The sequence below is a fragment of the Oncorhynchus clarkii genome, chromosome 1 (genome assembly GCF_045791955.1).
Source record: "Oncorhynchus clarkii lewisi isolate Uvic-CL-2024 chromosome 1, UVic_Ocla_1.0, whole genome shotgun sequence".
Classification (NCBI taxonomy): Eukaryota; Metazoa; Chordata; class Actinopteri; order Salmoniformes; family Salmonidae; genus Oncorhynchus; species Oncorhynchus clarkii.
Window position 1 is genome coordinate 30,177,015 of NC_092147.1, and position 19,744 is coordinate 30,196,758.

The window sequence follows — 19,744 nt, forward strand, 5'->3', positions numbered from 1 at the left end:
GAGTCGGCCGTCTGTCCTGAGCTGCCAGAGTCGGCTGTCTGTCCTGAGCTGCCAGAGTCGCCCGTCTGTCCTGAGCTGCCAGAGTCGCCCGTCTGTCCTGAGCTGCCAGAGTCGCCCGTCTGTCCTGAGCTGCCAGAGTCGCCCGTCTGTCCTGAGCTGCCAGAGTCGCCCGTCTGTCCTGAGCTGCCAGAGTCGCCCGTCTGTCCTGAGCTGCCAGAGTCGTCCGTCTGTCCTGAGCTGCCAGAGTCGCCCGTCTGTCCTGAGCTGCCAGAGTCGCCCGTCTGTCCTGAGCTGCCAGAGTCGCCCGTCTGTCCTGAGCTGCCAGAGTCGCCCGTCTGTCCTGAGCTGCCAGAGTCGCCCATCTGTCCTGAGCTGTCAGAGTCTCCCGCCAGTCAGGAGCTGCCAGAGCCGCCGGTCAGTCAGGAGCTGCCAGAGCCGCCGGTCAGCCAGGAGCTGCCAGAGCCGCCGGTCAGGAGCTGCCGGAATCGCCCTTCACTCCGGAGCTGCCGGAGTCTCCCGCCTGTCCAGTGCTGCCGGAATCTCCCGTCCATCCGGTGCTGCCGGAATCTCCCTAGTCTATTTGGGACCCGTGGCTAGGGTCCCCAGTCTGAGGTCGGCGGCGAGGGTCGCCGCTCTAAAGAGGCCACGGTGGCGGTTAAAGAGGCGGAGAAAGACTATGGTGGAGTGGGGTCCATGTCCCGCGCCAGAGCCGCCACCGCGGACAGACACCCACCCAGACCCTCCCCTATAGGTTCAAGTTTTGCGGCCGGAGTCCGCACCGTTGGGGGGAGGGGGGGGGGGGGTACTGTCACGTTCTGACCTTAGTTCTTTTGTTATGTCTTTGTTTTAGTATGGTCAGGGGGTGAGTTGGGTGGGTTGTCTATGTTCTTTTTTCTATGACTTGGGATTTCTGTGTTTGGCCTGGTATGGTTCTCAATTAGAGGCAGCTGTCAATCGTTGTCCCTGATTGAGAGCCATACTTAGGTAGCCTGGTTTCACTTTTGAGTTGTGGGTGCTTATTTCCTGTTTAGTGTTTTTGTCTTTCACCTTACCGGACTGTTTGTTTGTTATTTATTGTTTTGTTTAGTGTTCTAGTACGTGATTAAAAGCTATGAACACTTACCACGCTACGCATTGGTCCTCCTCTCTTTCTCCCAATGACGAACGTTACACCTGCACTCCGCTCTCTCATTAAAAAACACCTCATAGCTCTTGGAGTCCCAAGAAAAGCTAGTCTAACTTGATGGATTTTTTGGGGCATTTCTTATACTAATAGACTATGCAATGAGGGGTGCAAGCTCGTGTTTGCTGAATGTTAAATACAGCAGCCAATAGGAGTTTGAAAGAAGTTTTGGTGAAGTGAACATTCTCACATAGGTGTTCCTTTTGTTCAGGTGAGAAAAGGAAGTGTGGAATGCAGTAGAGATTGCATCATCTGTGCATCTGTTGAAGCGGAATGCACATTGGAGTGGGTCCAGGGTGTCTGGGATGATGGTGTTGATGTGAGCCATGACCAGCCTTTCAAAGCATTTCATGGCTACGGGGCGATAGTCCTTTAGACAGGTTACCTGGCGTTCTTGGGTGCTCTGGTGGTCTACTTGAAACATGTAGGTATTACTGACTGGGTCAGGGAGAGGTTGAGAATGTCAGTGAAGACACTTGCCAGCTGGTCAGCGCATTCTCTGAGTATGCATCCTGGTAATCCGTAGCCTTTTGAATGTTAACCTATTTAAAGGTTTTACTCACATCGGCTACGGAGAGCGTGATCTCACAGTGGTCCGGAACAGTGTGTGTTTGTGCGTGTGTGTGTGTGACAATGTGCATGCCCCGCCCACCCGAGGATGTATTTTTTTAGCCATCTAGCAAAAACTTACAAAAACAAGCAAAAACTTGCAAAAACTTGTCACTTAAATCTTGCTGGATTGATTGCTTTCATTTTACTCCTGCGATTCTTTCATAGTCTTGCTTGTGCCTTGTTGTGCCTTGTTGTTTCTAATGACCTGTCAAACACTCCCCTGTAATGGCTGAAATGGGCTCAATGGAATACATAGTCTATCATTTGAATCTATAAGAACGCTAAAGCATCGTCTGGGATTTTGTGCACTCTTAAAAGACAAGAAAGAGAAGAAATATAACTTCATTTTGATGTATTAATTTTTTTGTGAAATTGAACAAAAAGTTATTTAAAGCTGCAATATGTCACTTTTTGGGAGACCTGACACAATTTTAAAGATCTGTCATTCTCATTGAAAGCAAATTCAAGAAGCAGTAGATATGTACTATGGCTGCTATTTCTATGCTTCCCGTTCTTAAGTTTAGTTTTTGCATATTTTACTTTCGGTTATGTACACCAGCTTCAAACAAAATACAATATTTGATGGAAAATATATTTCACAGCGGTTTAGATGGTGCAATGATTCACTACACTATACTTGTTTGTTTTGCCACATTAACTGAAATTATGAGAACTATTAGAATTTTTGCAACCAGGAAATGGCTTAGCGATTTCTGAATAGTAAATCTTCAATAAAAAATTGTTTACAAATTAGATGCGCTGAAATGCAGGGTGGGTGAGTAAAGGATTACAAAAAAACTGTAACTGTTTATCCATTACGTTACCAGCTAAAATATTGAAATCAGATTACAGATACTTTTGAAAAACTAGATGATTACTTCGTGGATTACTTTTAAATTCAGAAAGGATGTTTGTGAAAAAAAATCTTTGACACTTCTCTGTTTTCTCAATGACTTTGAAATCAGCATTGAAAAAAGGCGTAAATGTACGTTTGTTCCACCTGAGCGAGTCTGACCACAAGTCAGAGACCACTATGATGACACACAAAACAGACGCGGAGCGCCCATTTTGTTATTTTTTAATCTGTGGATTTTCCCTTTAAACAACTGCATATTATCAAGATATCAAAGTGTCACCAACAAAGAGGTAAACAATAGGCCTATAGCAAGTGCAGCATATGGCATTCATTTTTCACATGTAAATAGCACTTTTCAGTAGTGCTCAAAGCATGTCATTCCATGAGCGCAGCATTTATTTTTTAATTCGAATCAATGAGCCCAATCAGTCCTCCATGACAACACAATCATAAACCACAGAGTAGGGCTGGCAAAAAATTCATTTGTTCGTTTTGGGGTTATGCTCAGGTAAAGCAATGTGGCTAATCAATACTTCCATATTTCCAAGTTCTATTCTTGAAGATCAAGGGGTATAACATTTATTGGAATGACTGGAATTCTGATAGACTTTTTAGGTTTTTAACGTAAAGATATAATTTAATCGTATTATTATATTTAGTAGAAAGCGATGGGTTAGAAGAAGTCAACATAACCCACCCATAAAGTAAAATTTAACAACAATATATGGCCAGCTATGTAAACTTTAACATTGATTTATCCTGCAATAGATGTCATTCAATTGGTAATATACATGTTTGTCTTCTTCAAATGCCTCTTAAGGCAAAAGTAATCTAAAAGTAACTGAATGTAATCAGATTACATTACTGAGTTTGGGTAATCCTAAAGTTACATTACTGATTACAATTTTGGACAGGTAACTAGTAACTGTAACAGATTACATTTAGAAAGTAATCTACTGTACCCAACTCTGCTGACATGAAAGTTAAAATGAACACTCAGGTTATAGTGATATTATGTCTGATTTTCAAACAATTTAAAGTATGTTGAGCTAGTTGTAATCTAGAGCCAAGCGCGTTGAATTTTAATCCGAGGGTATCATGCTATTTACACACTTGTTGAATTATGCAAGATAACGTGACAACAACAGTAATTTATGAGGCAGTCTGGACAGCGCAGGTGAGTGCAGATAGGGTAGACAGAGCAAGTGTTTGGTGGTTGCATCCCTGTTCCACACCTTTATGTTAATTAATTCATATATGCAAATACACCCTGGTGTAGTTATGTAAATTAGGCACATATAATTGTCTTTATTTGAACACAAAATACTTTACAAATACATGCTACAATGATAAAATGTATATATGAGTGCATTTAATGAATTAATATCAGACGGATTAAAACAAATCTAAAAGTGTGTAGTATCTTTATCCATTGTCCGTTGCATTTATTAGATTTTTGGGAAAACCTTTTAACAATTTCAATGACTGTTGCTAGTGTGTGTGTGCGTGTAGATCTTGAAGTATTGCCTGTTCTATGTATGGGCTATGACCGGCTGAGACTGAGGGAATTTCCCTCTCTCACTCACAGTGTTTTACCACTGATACTACTTCACTTGCTCATAAATACTTAAAAGTCTTCAGTACTCCAGGTTTAAAATGATTTCCCCAAAATTAAGTTTCTGAGCTTCGAGTAATCCATCATGGCCAATTGCAACGCTTCCAGACAGGGTTTCGCTTTACCATTTTATTACATTAATACCTCTCCTCCTTGCTGGAAGGATCACTTTAAATTAATTATGAAACCATACACATTAAATTAGCCTTTTTAATCCAGAACCTAACACCAGTGTTTCCTAGAAAAAAGTGCTGTGTTAGTGTGCTACCCTTTCAAATAGCTGTGGCAGACAATAAATGCAGCCTGGTCTCAGTAGACGTAACATAGTCAACATCAATCCGGGACACTCAAATTAGTATGATATGTTACGTTTGGTATGGTTACATAAGACTGAAGGTTACTTAAGGCAAAAACAAAAGTTGGGTGTTTGGTCGGGGTGGATGGATGGATGTATTAACGTGAACATCTAGCAACCCAAAGGCTGCGTGCTCTAATCTCATCACGGACAACTTTAGTATTTTAGCCAATTTGCAACTTTGCAATTGCTTGCTACTTTTTAGCTACTTAGCATGTTAGCTAACCCTTCCCCTAACCCTAACTCCTAACCCTAACCTTAACCCTAACCCCTAACCACTAGTGTAGCTAATATTAGCCACCTAGCAATAGCCACCTAGCCATGTAGCTAACGTTAGCCACAACAAATTGGTGTACGTAACATATTGTACGGATTTCAATTCATAATATATCATACGTAATGAATGATAGACATCCACAAATTAATACATACCATGCGAAACGTAACATTTCATACAAATTGGAATGTCCCCGATATACATTTACTATGTTACGTCTACCCTTGAGTCCAGGTTGATAAATGGAGTAGATATGTGTTACACATGTAAACATATTGTTTGTTTGGCTATTTACCACTGAACAAGTTTCAAATGTTATTAGTCGTTTGTACAGGATACACATGGTATAGCCCGTCCAACTAAATTCTTACTTGCAGGTTTCTTCTCTACAATGCAACCACAATAAGAAATAATGCAAGATACGAATATGAACATAAAGTAAATGGTTCAGTAGAATATAATATTTTTTATAGCATAAGTATAAAACAGGGAGGCACAATTTATAGTCCAATAGTTACACATGTTTTTGGGGAGGGCGGATTGGGGGCATGTGTTTAAATTGTGCAGTATTTAGCAATAATAATACAAGTCTGGTTGCAGTAGTTGTAATGTGTGTGTAGCATGTTTACCGTGTGTGTGTGCATGTGTGTGCGCTTGAGTGAGTGCATGTGTGTTAAGGTGCGGACAGGCAGTGCAGGTGGTCAGTCCAGTTCAAGCGTTTAGCAGTCTAATGGCTGGTAAATAAAAACTGTTTCTGAGCCTGTTGGTATCAGACCTCATGCTGCGATACCGTCTGCTCGACGGTAAAGGGAATGAACAGCTCATGGGTGGGGTCCTTGATGATGCTTCGGCCCTTCCTCAGGCAATGTTTTGAATAGATGTCCTGGATGAGTGGGAGCACGGTCCCAGTGATGTACTGGGCCATCTTCACCTGGGCCTGGAAATTCCCATACCAGACCGTGATGCAACCCGGTCAGGACGCTTTCGATGGTGCAGCGGTAGTATTTGGAGAGGACCCGGGGTAGCATGCCAAATTTCTTTAGCTGCCTTAGGAAGTAGAGACGCTGTTGCACCCTCTTGACGAGAGTGGTGGTGTTGTTGGTCCATGATAAGTCCTCGGTGATGTGACTCTCTCTACTGCAGTCCAGTTGATGTGGATCGGGGTGTGTTCCCTCCTCTACTTCCAGAAGTCAACAATCAACTCCTTTATTTTGCTGATGTTGAGGAAGAGGTTGTTGTCCTGGCACTACATTGCCAGTTCACTTACCTCCTCCCTATAGGCTGACTTGTCCTTGTTGGTTATCAGTCCTACAACCATTATGTTGTCAGCAAACTTGATGATGGAGTTGATGGAGGGTCGTGCAAAGGAACACAGTCGTAGGTGAACAGGGAGTTCAGCAGAGGGCTGAGGATACACCCCTGAGGGTCCCCTGTGTTAAGAGTCAGTGTGGAGGAGTTGTTGTTGCCAATCCTCAAAGCCTGTGGTCTGCCCATCAGGAAGTCCAGAATCCAGTTGCAGAAATTGGTGTCCAGACCCAGGGCTCTGAGCTTGTTGTCAGGCTTGAAGGGAACAATAGTGTTAAATGCTGAACTGTAGTCAATGAACAACATTCTCACATAGGTGTTCTCCGTTCATCTAGGGTTTTTGGTTGGGGTACAGAATGTCCGTATTGTTATTGTGGGTACAACATCATCAACACATTTCCTACTGATACCTGTGACTGACAATGTATATTCCTCAATATTTGATGGATGGGTCCTGATTGAAACATATTTCAATCAGTATTCTCAAAACAGTCTTGCAGCATTGAGTCACACATGTAACGTAGGATACTGTCCCTACTGGCCAATTAATGTATTTTCTGCTATCACATAGAAGCCTCCTCTAATTCCCTGTTACCTCCAGTGTTGAGCTCCTAATCTGTTGGCATGGCTTGGATCAGAGTGACAGGCAGTGGTGCAGTGGGTAGCAGCGTGTGCCAGTTAGCCCCTGGGAGTGCTCATTGACACAGCATGGCCCTGCTCCAGCCCCCAGCCCCTCTGCTGATCTTGGCACCAGGTGGACAGGATATCCAGTCCTCCACCGGAGGTCCAGCTGTAGCCGCAAACTGGCTCATCTCACTGGGCCTCTCTCACTCTCTTGCTCTGGCTCCCCTTCCCCCCTCTCTCTTTTCTCTCTCTACCCCTCTCTGCACAGCCCCAGTGCCTTCAAAAATAACTGCCTCTCTGTTTGTTTGTCTGTTCTGTCCTGAAGCCTGGAAGTAGAATCTTTCTTCTTCTCTTGTGCTAAAAGACGGACATTGGCAATGGGATTTCTTCACTCGGGGACAGGTGACAATGACAAAGTGCTGTTTTTCAGAGGACATGCATCTTTCACTGTCTGCCCCTAAGAAGCTCTCTCACTAGAAATATCAGAGTAGTTTTGTCTGTGTAAAACACAGAGTAGTGACAGGGAGGGAAAGCCCTGTCTGCCTCGCACAGATCTGCCATTATTTACTGACCATAAATCTCTGGGAGCCTGTCTCCGGCCTAGCGTCTGGTAGGAGGGACCCAGAGGAGAGGATGGATTTAAGGTAGACACAATGTATCCAGACAAAGGCCTAACTCACCTGGGAAATGCCACTCTTATCTGCACACTGATGGAAATGCTTGGCCGTTTAGATTTTAGAGGGAGGGGGATCACTGGAACCTACTGTCAGATCACTGGGGAATGGATGGCAGTGTGCATGAATCACTGACATAAGGGTCATGAGATGTAAAGGTGATATTACGGATCCGACCCACACCCTGTTACCACCTACTCCATCCCTGTCAGAAGAGAGAGAAAAAGAAAAACCTAGTAGTGTATGAATATTGTCATTGAAATCAGATGAAGCCATCATCATCCTGGAGGCAATCATATTTTTGGCTGTGAATGAGGAGAGATGAGGAGGAGGTCTGTGGCCTCCAGATGGTGTGGATACAGCCCCACTGAAGCCCTCTGAGAGCCACAAGATGAGGTCACACAGCCAGCATGAAGGTGGCTGGAACACAACACAACAGTCTGCTCCCAGAGGGATGAGGCACACTGAGCACCGAGATCTGGTTTGGAAATATCTGTATATCTCTAATTAAAGAGATCATAAAAAGTTTGAGTTCTATGGCTTCAACATACTGCTCAGCTCTCAAAACTGCCAAATACATCTTGTTTGTGAAGCTGAGTAAATATGGCCATGTGGTGAGTGGTGCCAAAAGGCAAACACAAGCGCTGTGTGATTCTAGAGCACTAATTCTTCACATTGTTGTTTGAGTTTAGATTAAACTTTAGTTGGTCAATTCAACAAATGCTCAGGCAAACATTGTCACAAATCAGTAGTATGTGTGTGTGGGTGTGTAATATTGTGGTATTTGTGCCTGATTGGAACTGTGTCCTATGGTGTCTCAGAGTATAACACCAAGTATAAAGCACTTCTCAACGACTCCACTGTACTGTACTGACTGTCATAGAGCAGAGGTAGGCAACTAGATTCAGCCTCTGGCCGATTCTTTTTTTGTTAATGTTTGTTTAAAATAAAAAACATACATAGACAAAAATAATAGTCCACTTAACATTTACATACATTTCCACGTATATTAATGAAATCACAGGTGCTCAGACCCACATGTTCCCACCGTATCCACACCCAGTGTTGTTTGTAATGCTTGTAAGTCTCTGCCTCATAGGACTTCATATTGTGTTACGTTGTTTCTGTCTGTAGACAGATTTTTTTCAATATTTAAATCATGTCGAAGCAGATGGTCAGAAGGGCAGAACATAATTATAATTTGAACACTGCAAATTGACTACAACAAAGCCCAATAAGAGATTGCATTTGAAACTAGCAATAATTTCATATCTTGATTACATTGAGGCATGATCACAGATGTCTTTTTTTAATGAGTGGGAACACTTGGGAACAGACTTCCTAAATTAAACACATTTTTTGCTTGAATTTCTGACAATTTTAATGTTTTTTTTAACCTAATAAGTCATTTTTTTAACGAAAAACTTTGAGGGAGCAAAGAAAATCACTTGCAAGCCGGTTTTGGCCCACGGGCCGCCTGTTGGCGGCCCCTGACATAGAGGTTTGAAAGAGAACTAATACATTTGAATACATGTCCTTCTCTGATTTGCATTTAATGATATTATCTTTTGTCTCTGCATTCCACCCCCTCCTCTCTGTCTCTCTGATGTCAGGTCTAACTGGCTGAAGCCGTGCTGTGGGCGGAGGGCAGCCCCGTGGCAGGTGTGTCTGCTGAGCGCTGGCTTTAACTGTTTCGTGGTGGCCTGTGTCATCCTGGTGGTGGTGCTGCTGTGTCTGGAGCTGCTCATCGACACCAAGCTCCTGCAGTGTGAGTGACCCTGGAACATGGATCTTCTGGACTTGTTTTCATGCAATGACAATTTAAATGGGCTAACTTGTGATAGACTTCTGCAACTTAAACTGTCACAAAGATTGTGATGGAAGATACACAAAATGTGATTTGACCCCTATTGAAGTTAAGAAAAACAGCTGTGGTATAGTATGTTGGAATATACTGTACAATAATGCACATCTGCTGTTATGGATGTAGATAATATACTGTTTGATAATGCAGTGGCAGTGACAGGTCCAGGACCTGGGGCTGTGATCTCTCCTCTCTATAAAAACAGTATAATGCAGTGACAGGTCCAGGACCTGGGGCTGTGATCTCTCCTCTCTATGATATCAGCCTCATTAGTAAGCACAGTGTCAGGTGGTCTAATGCCACTGTGACCCATCTCACATGGAGATGACCTCATCTGCATCCTCTGGCTCTGGGGAGGGAGGTGTCCTCATCTATCATGGGGATAAGGTCAGGAGTCATCACCTCTATGGTGTCACAAGCTCTATGAAGGATGATACTGTAGGGGCTCCATCATGTCAATGTGGATGCATTTTAATGCATTCAAGTCTTTACAAGTCCCTGGAGGCAGATTTAAGAGACGGGACAGTTGGGAGGGAAGGATAAATGAATTGGGTGATTAAGGTTGTCTGTCTGCTGGGTGAATGTACGGAGAGAGGGAGGGATGGAGGAAGATGAATGGACTGATGGACAAATCAGTGAACACAGCAAACAAAGACAGATGGGAAGGGAGGTGGCGTGTGAAGAGGAATGCTGTAGTTGACAGCCAAATGCAGTATGATGCTGGCCACAATTAGGCGGATGAATAGACAGGCATTCAGACAAACCTGTGCATATGCGCGTGCGTGTGAATGTATGTGTCCTTGCCTGTATGTCTGTGATTGTGTGTCCATCTCCAGTATTTAACAAAGTATCTGAACCTCTAAATTAATCTCTAAATGTTGTCTATTCTGTGCTGTCTTCATAGTTAACAACGCGTTGCTGTTTGCCAGCATTATCCACTGGATCAGCCTGGTCATTCTGTCTGTGTTCTTTGCTGAGGTAAGCCCCTCTCCCTTCTCTCTCCCCCACTTGATCAGCCTGGTCATTCTGCCTGTGTTCTTCACTGAGGTGAGCCCCTCTCCCTTCTCTCTCCCCCACTGGATCAGTCTGGTCATTCTGTCTGTGTTCTTCACTGAGGTGAGCCCCTCTCCCTTCTCTCTCCCCCACTGGATCAGCCTGGTCATTCTGTCTGTGTTCTTCACTTAGGTGAGCCCCTCTCCCTTCTCTCTCCCCCACTGGATCAGCCTGGTCATTCTGTCTGTGTTTTTTGCTGAGGTGAGCCCCTCTCCCTTCTCTCTCCCCCACTGGATCAGCCTGGTCATTCTGTCTGTGTTCTTCACTGAGGTGAGCCCCTCTCCCTTCTCTCTCCCCCACTGGATCAGCCTGGTCATTCTGTCTGTGTTCTTTGCTGAGGTGAGCCCCTCTCCCTTCTCTCTCCCCCACTGGATCAGCCTGGTCATTCTGTCTGTGTTCTTCACTCAGGTGAGCCCCTCTCCCTTCTCTCTCCCCCACTGGATCAGCCTGGTCATTCTGTCTGTGTTCTTCACTGAGGTGAGCCCCTCTCCCTTCTCTCTCCCCCACTGGATCAGCCTGGTCATTCTGTCTGTGTTCTTCACTGAGGTGAGCCCCTCTCCCTTCTCTCTCCCCCACTGGATCAGCCTGGTCATTCTGTCTGTGTTCTTTGCTGAGGTGAGCCCCTCTCCCTTCTCTCTCCCCCACTGTGGCAGCAGGCTCACTTACAGCTGATGCAGCCAAGGGTTGATTTAATGCTATAGTGTGCAGTATGAGACAAAGGTGAGCTAGAGAGGTGCAGTGGTGTATCCTGATTACAACACCCTATTAAAGCCTGCCCTTTCCCCCATCAACACATTATCGACTTATTAGGGTTTCGTGAGATCCAGCAAGGTCTAAGCAAGTAATTTATTCATTAAAAAAACAAAAAGGGAAAAACAGCTAACTTCCAGTAATTCTACTCATTTTGCCAATGGACAGGAGAAAAATCAGTCAAATGTAAGAACAGTAGCTATTTTTTTTGCTCCTCATCTATGTTCACTGCATTACAGCCTCCTCTCTTTCACTCATTCCAATACAATTTGCCCTTCACAACTTGCTATGAGTGTTGGTTCCTCTTGATATATTGTGTCAATCCTCAACACAAACACTTTATGTCAAATGCAGATAGAGCTTTTCCGCTGCACCGTAGATTTGAACTAACATTAGAGACTCAGGTAAATCGTATTGATTACCGTTTCCTCAGACATAGCAGCACTTATCTTAGTTATTCTCTGTTCATCTGTCTGCTGCTCCATTTGGTCGAGAGATGTGTTCTAGTTATCAATGAAAGCTAACCTTTAGTGATTCATGTAACTATTGGATGTGGCAGGGCAGCTTCATCTCAGGTGAAACCCTGAATCTGTGAAAAGAAGAGAAAAAGAAGAGAAACATGGAAAAATCGAGGAAAAGAAAGGAGAGGAGTGCAGTAGCTTTCTGCAGCCCCTGCTGAGTCAGCTCTAGCTAGTGCAGGGTGCTGTGTGCATCTCTAATTGTTTGGATGAAATCCGACCGCTGTGGTAGTGAACTGGATTAATATAATGTCATTGATGAATTACCTGTGGATAGATGAAAGAAAACTGAATCACAACCTCAATTCACTTTTTCTGAGACATTAATGTTTTTAGGGGGATGTTTACATCTAAAGGATTAAATGAATTATATCGCTATGGTTCTCTCCATCTCCCTTTTTTCCCTACCTCTCCCTCCCCCTCTTTCTTTCCCTCCCTCTCTCAGACGGTGTTCAGGATTGTGGTGCTGGGGATCTGGGATTACATTGAGAACAAAGTGGAGGTAAGCTCCCTGGAGGGCCATTAGTCCTGAGGTGGGGCTCTGAACACCCCACCACTTCCACTGCAATGTCATTCTCCCAATGTCAGACCTCAGCCTGGAAACCACCCACAGACCTGGAGGAACGAACTGTATTGGAACACTCACTGACACTGGGAGATGTTCATGTTTTTTCATTCACATATTTTTCAAAAAAAGGATGTCTCCATTGTCTGCTTGCTAATTGTAACGGCTGTCTTGGGTGGAAGAAGGAGAGGACCAAAGCGCAGCATGGTTAGTGTTCATCTTAATTTCATAATAATCAAAAACTGAACACTTCAGATTACAAAACAACAAAAGTGACAACCGAAACAGTTCTATCTGGTGCAGACACACAAAGACTGAAAACAACCACCCACAAACCCCAACAGAAAACAAGCTACCTAAATATGGTTCCCAATCAGAGACAATGACTAACACCTGCCTCTGATTGAGAACCATATCAGGTCAAACAAGAAACCCAACCTAGAAACACAAAACATAGAATACCCACCCAACTCACGTCCTGACCAACTAAAACAAAGAAATAACACAAGAACTAGGGTCAGAACGTGACAGTAAAACCCCAAGGTGCGGACTCCGGCCGCAAAACCTGAACCTATAGGGGAGGGTCTGGGTGGGCATCTGTCCGCGGTGGCGGCTCTGGCGCTGGACGTGGACCCCACTCCACCATAGTCTTAGTCTGCTTCTGTGGCCTCCTAGGAACGGCGACCCTCGCCACCGACTATGGCCTGGGAACCCTAATAAATGGGCCCACAGGACTGAGGGACACCTCTGGAGTGAAGGACGCTTCTGGACTGAAGAACGCCTCTGGACTGAACAAACTCCTCCGGACTGAGGGGCAGCTCAGGACTGAGGGGTAGCTCAGGACTGAGGGGTAGCTCAGGACTGAGAGGTAGCTCAGGACTGAGAGGTAGCTCAGGACTGAGAGGTAGCTCAGGACTGAGAGGTAGCTCAGGACTGAGAGGTAGCTCAGGACTGAGGGGTAGCTTAGGACTGAGAGGTAGCTCAGGACTGAGGGGTAGCTCAGGACTGAGAAGTAGCTCAGGACTGAGGGGCAGCTCCAGACTGAGGGGCAACTCCGGACTGAAGGGCACCTCCGGCTGACTGGCGGCTCTGGCAGCTCCTGGCTGGCTGACGGCTCTGGCAGCTCCTGGCTGGCTGACGGCTCTGGCAGCTCCTTGCTGGCTGGCGGCTCTGGCAGCTCCTGGCTGGCTGGCGGCTCTGGCAGCTCCTGGCTGGCTGGCGGCTCTGGTGGCTCAGGACAGACTGTCGGCTCTGGTTGCTCAGGACAGACTGGCGGCTCTGGCTGCTCAGGACAGACTGACGGCTCTGGCTTCTCAGGACAGACTGGCGGCTCTGGTGGCTCAGGACAGACTGGCGGCTCTGGTGGCTCAGGACAGACTGGCGGCTCTGGCGGCTCAGGACAGACGGGAGACTCTGGCGGCTTAGGACAGACGGGAGACTCTGGCAGATCAGGACAGACGGGAGACTCTGGCAGATCAGGACAGACGGGAGACTCTGGCGGGCTCTGGACAGATGAGGCGCACTGTAGGTCTGGTGCGTGGTGCCGGCACTGGTGGTACCGGGCTGGGAACACGCAGCTCAGGGCAAGTGCGAGGAGCAGGAACAGGGCATACTGGACTCTGGAGGCGCACAGTAGGCCTGGTGCGTGGTGCCGGAACTGGTGGTACCGGACTGGGAACACGCACCTCTGGGCGAGTGCGGGGTGCAGGAACAGAACACCCCGGGTTGTGTAGGTACTCTGGAGACCTGGTGTGTATAGCCGGCATCAATTGTTCCGGAACATTAACACGTCTCAGGTAGTGTATTAGGAACTGACACGTGGCATCAGACAGCTAAAACGCTCCTCAGGGTGAATGCTGTGCATACTACGCCAAAACCAACAGCTCTCTCTCTTCACTCTCCTCCAATTTTGTCAACAACTCCTCGAATGTCTCATAATCTCCCCTCCATTCACTCTCCTCCAATTTGTCCAATAACTACTCAACATTCTCAGACTCACACCTCAACTTCGCCGACTGCTCTGATTCCATCCTCGGCTCCTTACGGTAAGCACGGGAAGTTGGCACAGGTCTCCTACCTGGCTTCGCCACACTCCCTGTGTGCCCCCCCCAATACATTTTTTGGGGCTGCCTCTCGGGCTTCCAGCCGCTCTGCCATGCTAGCTCCTCATAATGCCGCCTCTCTGCTTTTGCTGCCTCCAGCTCTGCTTTGGGGCGGCGATATTCCCCTGGCTCTGCCCAGGGTCCTTTGCCGTCCAACTCGTCCTCCCATGTCCATTCCTCCTTCTTGCGCTGCTCCTGCTGCCGCTGCCTGTTACCGCGCTGCTCCTGCTGCTGCTGCCTGTTACCACACTGCTTGGTCCTTTTTTGGTGGGTTGTTCTGTAATGGTTGTCGTCTGGAGATAGAGAGGACCAAAGCGCAGCGTGGTTAGTGTTCATCTTTTTAATGGAAAACTGAACACTTCAAAAACACAAAACAACAAAGTGACAACCGAAACAGTTCCATCTAGTGCAGTCACACAAAGACTGAAAACAACCACCCACAAACCCCAACAGAAAACAGGCTACCTAAATATGGTTCCCAATCAGAGACAATGACTAACACCTGCCTCTGATTGAGAACCATATCAGGCCATCGAATACCCACCCAACTCACGTCCTGACCAACTAAAACAAAGAAATAACACAAGAACTAGGGTCAGAACGTGACACTAATATTCTTTGTTTGTGTGTGTGGTGTGTTCCTGTCTGTGTGTGTGCATGCTTGTGTGTGTGTGTAGGTGTTCGATGGTGCAGTCATAGTGCTGTCGCTGGCCCCCATGGTGGCCTCAACGGTGGCCAACGGCCCCAGCAGCCCCTGGGACGCCATTGGCCTCATCATCACCCTGCGCATCTGGAGGATCAAGAGGATAATCGACGGTGAGGCTGGGAGGACCACAGGGGGTGGAGGAGGCATTGGGTGCAGTTTCCTCTGTATCATGTCCTTTACTGTCAGGTTGCAGAGATGCAGCAATAATTTTTCTGCAGCTCCACCCCTATGGATGACATCATCATCCCAACCTGCTTTTTACTGAGCTTTACAGAGCATTTTTTGCCATGCTTATTACAAACTGCAATCAATACTTGCTTTACAACACAATGACAAATACATACATAATCTGCTACAGATACACACGTTGTACTGACTCTAAATGGATTATTTTACAAGAATGTTACGCCCTCTTGTGGTGGTTCTGTCTTCAGCTAATGATTAGCACAAATACATTCGGGTTAACCCCATGCTTCAACCTATGTATTTATAGCCACTATGCTGCATCAGTTGGGCTACAGGTGATATTGCTTATTGTTAAATAACACACCATCCTGATAATATGGACCAATATGTTGTTAGGCAAAATATTTTTTGGGGGAGGGGGGTATATTTTAAGGGTGTCCCCATAATTTTATTTTAATTATTTTGCAGTAGAAAAGTCACCAGGGCTGCGTTCAGTACGATAAAGTGTAATGCAACGTTCAATTAAACGGAAATGGTGCCTTTCTGAACGACCAGTTGAAAAAACAGGGAGGGGTTGGGTTGTGGGTTCAAAATGCACCGCTGCCCTTCAAATACGTCAGTCATTGCTTCAAGCCACACTCTGCCACACCCACCAAATGGAGCAAACGTAGGCTACCTCAAAGCCTGTTCAAATCAAATCAAATGGGGCCTACTACAGATATATAAAATAAAGTTGTATCAGTGTGAATGCTTTTACCCCTACATAGCAGTCTGTCCTGTGTTCTGTCCCAGCCTACGTGCTGCAGGTGAAGGTGGAGATGGAGATGGAGATCCAGCAGTATGAGAAGGCCAAGGCTGTCAGGGAGGAGCAGCTGGAGAGACTTACCCAGATCTGCCAGGAGCAGGCAGTATGTTCACACACCTCCTACATACCGACCCTGCCTGTCATACACATCTCCAACCAGCAGAAGGCAGCAACTTGCCAAGAATGAAAATACGTTAATTTCCAATACCTTTTGTATAGATTTGAGGAAACAAAACATTCAAATCCAAACATGTATGTGCAGAATAACCAAACATTTCATCTGAGTAGGGTCACACTGACCCTTGAACACATAAATACATTACCTATCCTTAGGGGGAGCTAGTATCAGGTCCTGTATTCAGTCAATGTTTCACAAGTTCCTGTTATTCCCATCCTGGCGTTTACATTCAGAAAAAGGATCCAGTCACATTTGTACACATATGTAATATAGCAAAGCTTGACTGAAAAGGGCATTCGGTGCATACAAAAAGTATTCAGACCCCTGGACTTTTTCCACATTTTGTTAGTTACAGCCTTATTCTAAAATAGATTCAATTGTTTTTTCCCCCTCATCAATCAACACACAATACCCCATAATCACAAAGCAAAAACAGGTTTGTAGAAATTTTAGCAAATGTATTTAAAAAAATAAAATAAAAATATCACATTTACTTAAGTATTCAGACCCTTTACTCAGTACTTTGTTGAAGCACCTTTGGCAGCTATTACAGCATTGAGTCTTCTTGGGTATGACGCTACAAGCTTGGCACATCTGTATTTGGGGAGTTTCTCCCATTCTTCTCTGCAGATCCTGTCAAGCTCAGGTTAGGTTGGATGTGGAGTGTCGCTGATCATCTATTTTCACGTCTCTCCAGAGATGTTCGATCTGGTTCAAGTCCGGGTTCTGGCTGGGCCACTCAAGGACATTCAGAGACTTGTCCCCGAAGCCACTCCTGGGTTGTCTTGGATTTGTGCTTAGAGTCATTGTCATTGTGCTGTCGGAAGGTCAACATTTGACCCAGTCTGAGGTCCTGAGCAGTCTGGAGCAGGTTTTCATCAAGGATCTCGCTGTACTTTGCTCCGTTCATCTTTCCCTCGATCCTGTCTCCCAGTCCCTGACACTGAAAAAACATCCCCACAGCATGACACTGCCACCACCATGCTTAGCCGTAGGGATGGTGCCAGGTTTCCTCCAGACGTGACACTTGGCATTCAGGCCAAAGAGTTAAATCTCTGAGAGTCCAGGCTTTTTTCCCGCAAACTCCAAGTGGGCTGTCATGTGCCTTTTACTGAAGAGTGGCCTCATCAATCTACAATAAAAGCCTGATTGGTGGAGTGCAGCAGAGATGATTGTCCTTCTGGAAGGTTCTCCCATCTCCACAGAGGAACTCTGGAGCTCTGTCAGAGGGACCATCGGGTTCTTGGTCACCTTCCTGACCAAGGCCCTTCTCCCCCGATTGCTCAGTTTGGCTGGGAAGTCAGCTCTAGGAAGAGTCTTGCTGGTTCCAAACTTCTGCCATTTAAGAAAGATGGATGCCACTGTGTTCTTGAGAACCTTCACTGCTGCAGAAATGTTTTTGTACCCTTCCGTAGATCTGTGCCTCGACACAATCTTGTCTCATAGCTCGACGGGCTATTCCTTCGACCTCATGGCTTAGTTTTTGCTTTGACATGCACTGTCAACTGTGGGACCTTATATAGACAGGTGTGTGCCTTTCCAAATGTCCAATCAATTGAATTTACCACAGGTGGACTCCAATCAAGTTGTAGAAACATCTCAAGGATGATCAATGGAAACAGGATTCACCTGAGCTTAATTTCTTATTGCAAAGCCTCTGAATACTCAAGTAAATAAGATATTGCTGTTGTTTTATTATAAATTAGCAAAAAATTCTAAAAACCTGTTTTCGCTTCATCATTTGGGTTATTGTGTGTAGATTGATGAGGATTTGTATTTATTTAATCCATTTTAGAATAAGGTTGTAACGTAACAAAATGTGGAAAAAATCAAGGGGTCTGAATACTTTCCGAATGCACTCTATATGTAATGTATGTGTTCAAAGATCAGTGTGACACAACCCAGGGTTTGTCAATAAAGCCAACACAGTTAAGCAAGAGACCAGGTGTGTAGCTATTTGATTAAGTACAGTGGGTGGCCTTTAGCATGGTGGATGGATATGAGAGCCAGAGCTCTTAAAGGTTATTCAGGTGTTTCTGTGTAAGGATAACACATGTACTGCATGCATCTCTCTCTCTCTCTCTCTCTCTTCATCCATCCATCCATCCATCCCTCAGTTTGAGATCAGGCAGCTGCGGGCCCATCTGGCTCAGCAGGATTTGGACCTGGTAGCAGAGCGAGAGGCTGCCATGCAGATTCACCATGTGTGGGGCAAGCAGAGCAGTATCTTTCAGGAGGTGGATGGCCTAGCCCCTACTGGCCCCGAGCAGCGCAGCCAGGCTAAAGCCAGGGAGGCAGCGGGCCATAGAGGTACCACACCCTGATCCTATATCCACACCAATTACTGTAGTATTACTTCAGAGCACAGCAGATTGCCTTATTGAGATAGAACCCTATGAGACTGTTTTCTCTCTATGGATTGCCTGCTGGCTGTGGTTTCTAACCAAAGAGGGTTTCTCTTGAAGCCAGGGAAATAGATAGATGCTCTTGCCATGTCACATCAGATTTTCCATGCGAAGTGGTTGAATGAAGAGAGTGCTCTGTGCTTTGGGTCATGTAGTTGTTACAGAGTGTTTGAAAATATGTGCTCAGTTCACCTTGAAACCCCAAAAAAATAAACATCGAACAAACCTCACCATATTCCAGGGAGGATATAATTGACAAATCAAACTGTATTTGTCACATGTGCTGAGTACAACAAGTGTAGACCTTAGAGTGAAATGCTTACTTACAAGCCCTTAACCAACAATGCAATTTTAAGAAAAATACGTGTTAAGTAAAAAATAGATAAGTAACAAATAAGAAATAAAAGTAACAAATAATTACAAAGCGACAGTAAAATAACAATAGCGAGACTATATACAGGGGCTACCGGAACAGAGCCAATGTGCGGGGGCACCGGTTAGTCGAGGTAATATGTTATGTACATGTAGATAGAGTTATTAAAGTGACTATGCATAGATAATAAACTCGAAAATAGCAGCAGCGTAAAAGGGGGCGGGGGGGGCAATACAAATAGTCTGGGTAGCCATTTGATTAGCTGTTCAGGAGTCTTATGGCTTGGGGGTAGAAGCTTTCCATGCAGTAGCAGAGAGAACAGTCTATGAGTAGGGTGGCTGGATTTTTAGGGCCTTCCTCTGACACCACCTGGTATAGAGGTCCTGGATGGCAGGAAGCTTGCCCCCAGTGATGTACTGGGCCATACGCACTACCCTCTGTAGTGCCTTGCGGTTGGAGGCCGAGTATTTACCATACCAGGCAGTGATGCAACCAGTCAGGATGCTCTTGATGGTGCAGCTGTAGAACCTTTTGAGGATCTGAGTACCCATGCCAAATATTTTCAGTCTCCTGAGGGGCAATAGGTTTTGTTGTGCCCTCTTCACAACTGTCTTGGTGTACTTGGACCATGATAGTTTGTTGGTGATGTGGACACCAAGGAACTTGAAGCTCTCATCTCCACAACAGCCTAGTCGATGAGAATGGGGGCGTGCTCTGTCCTCCTTTCCTGTCCACAAT

The 19,744-nt window shown here is 45.5% G+C and overlaps 1 protein-coding gene across 2 annotated transcripts in view; it reads left to right on the forward strand.

Annotated features, from left to right (window-relative positions):
• Positions 1-19,744, forward strand: part of LOC139404287 (transmembrane protein 266-like) — a 74,187-nt gene that overhangs the window by 50,862 nt on the left and 3,581 nt on the right. For both annotated transcript variants that reach the window (XM_071147211.1, XM_071147221.1), the window contains 6 exons: positions 9,115-9,269; positions 10,270-10,343; positions 12,132-12,188; positions 15,031-15,169; positions 16,038-16,153; positions 18,346-18,538. In XM_071147211.1, the coding sequence (XP_071003312.1) occupies positions 9,115-9,269; positions 10,270-10,343; positions 12,132-12,188; positions 15,031-15,169; positions 16,038-16,153; positions 18,346-18,538 (734 nt within the window). The remainder of the gene's footprint in view (positions 1-9,114; positions 9,270-10,269; positions 10,344-12,131; positions 12,189-15,030; positions 15,170-16,037; positions 16,154-18,345; positions 18,539-19,744) is intronic.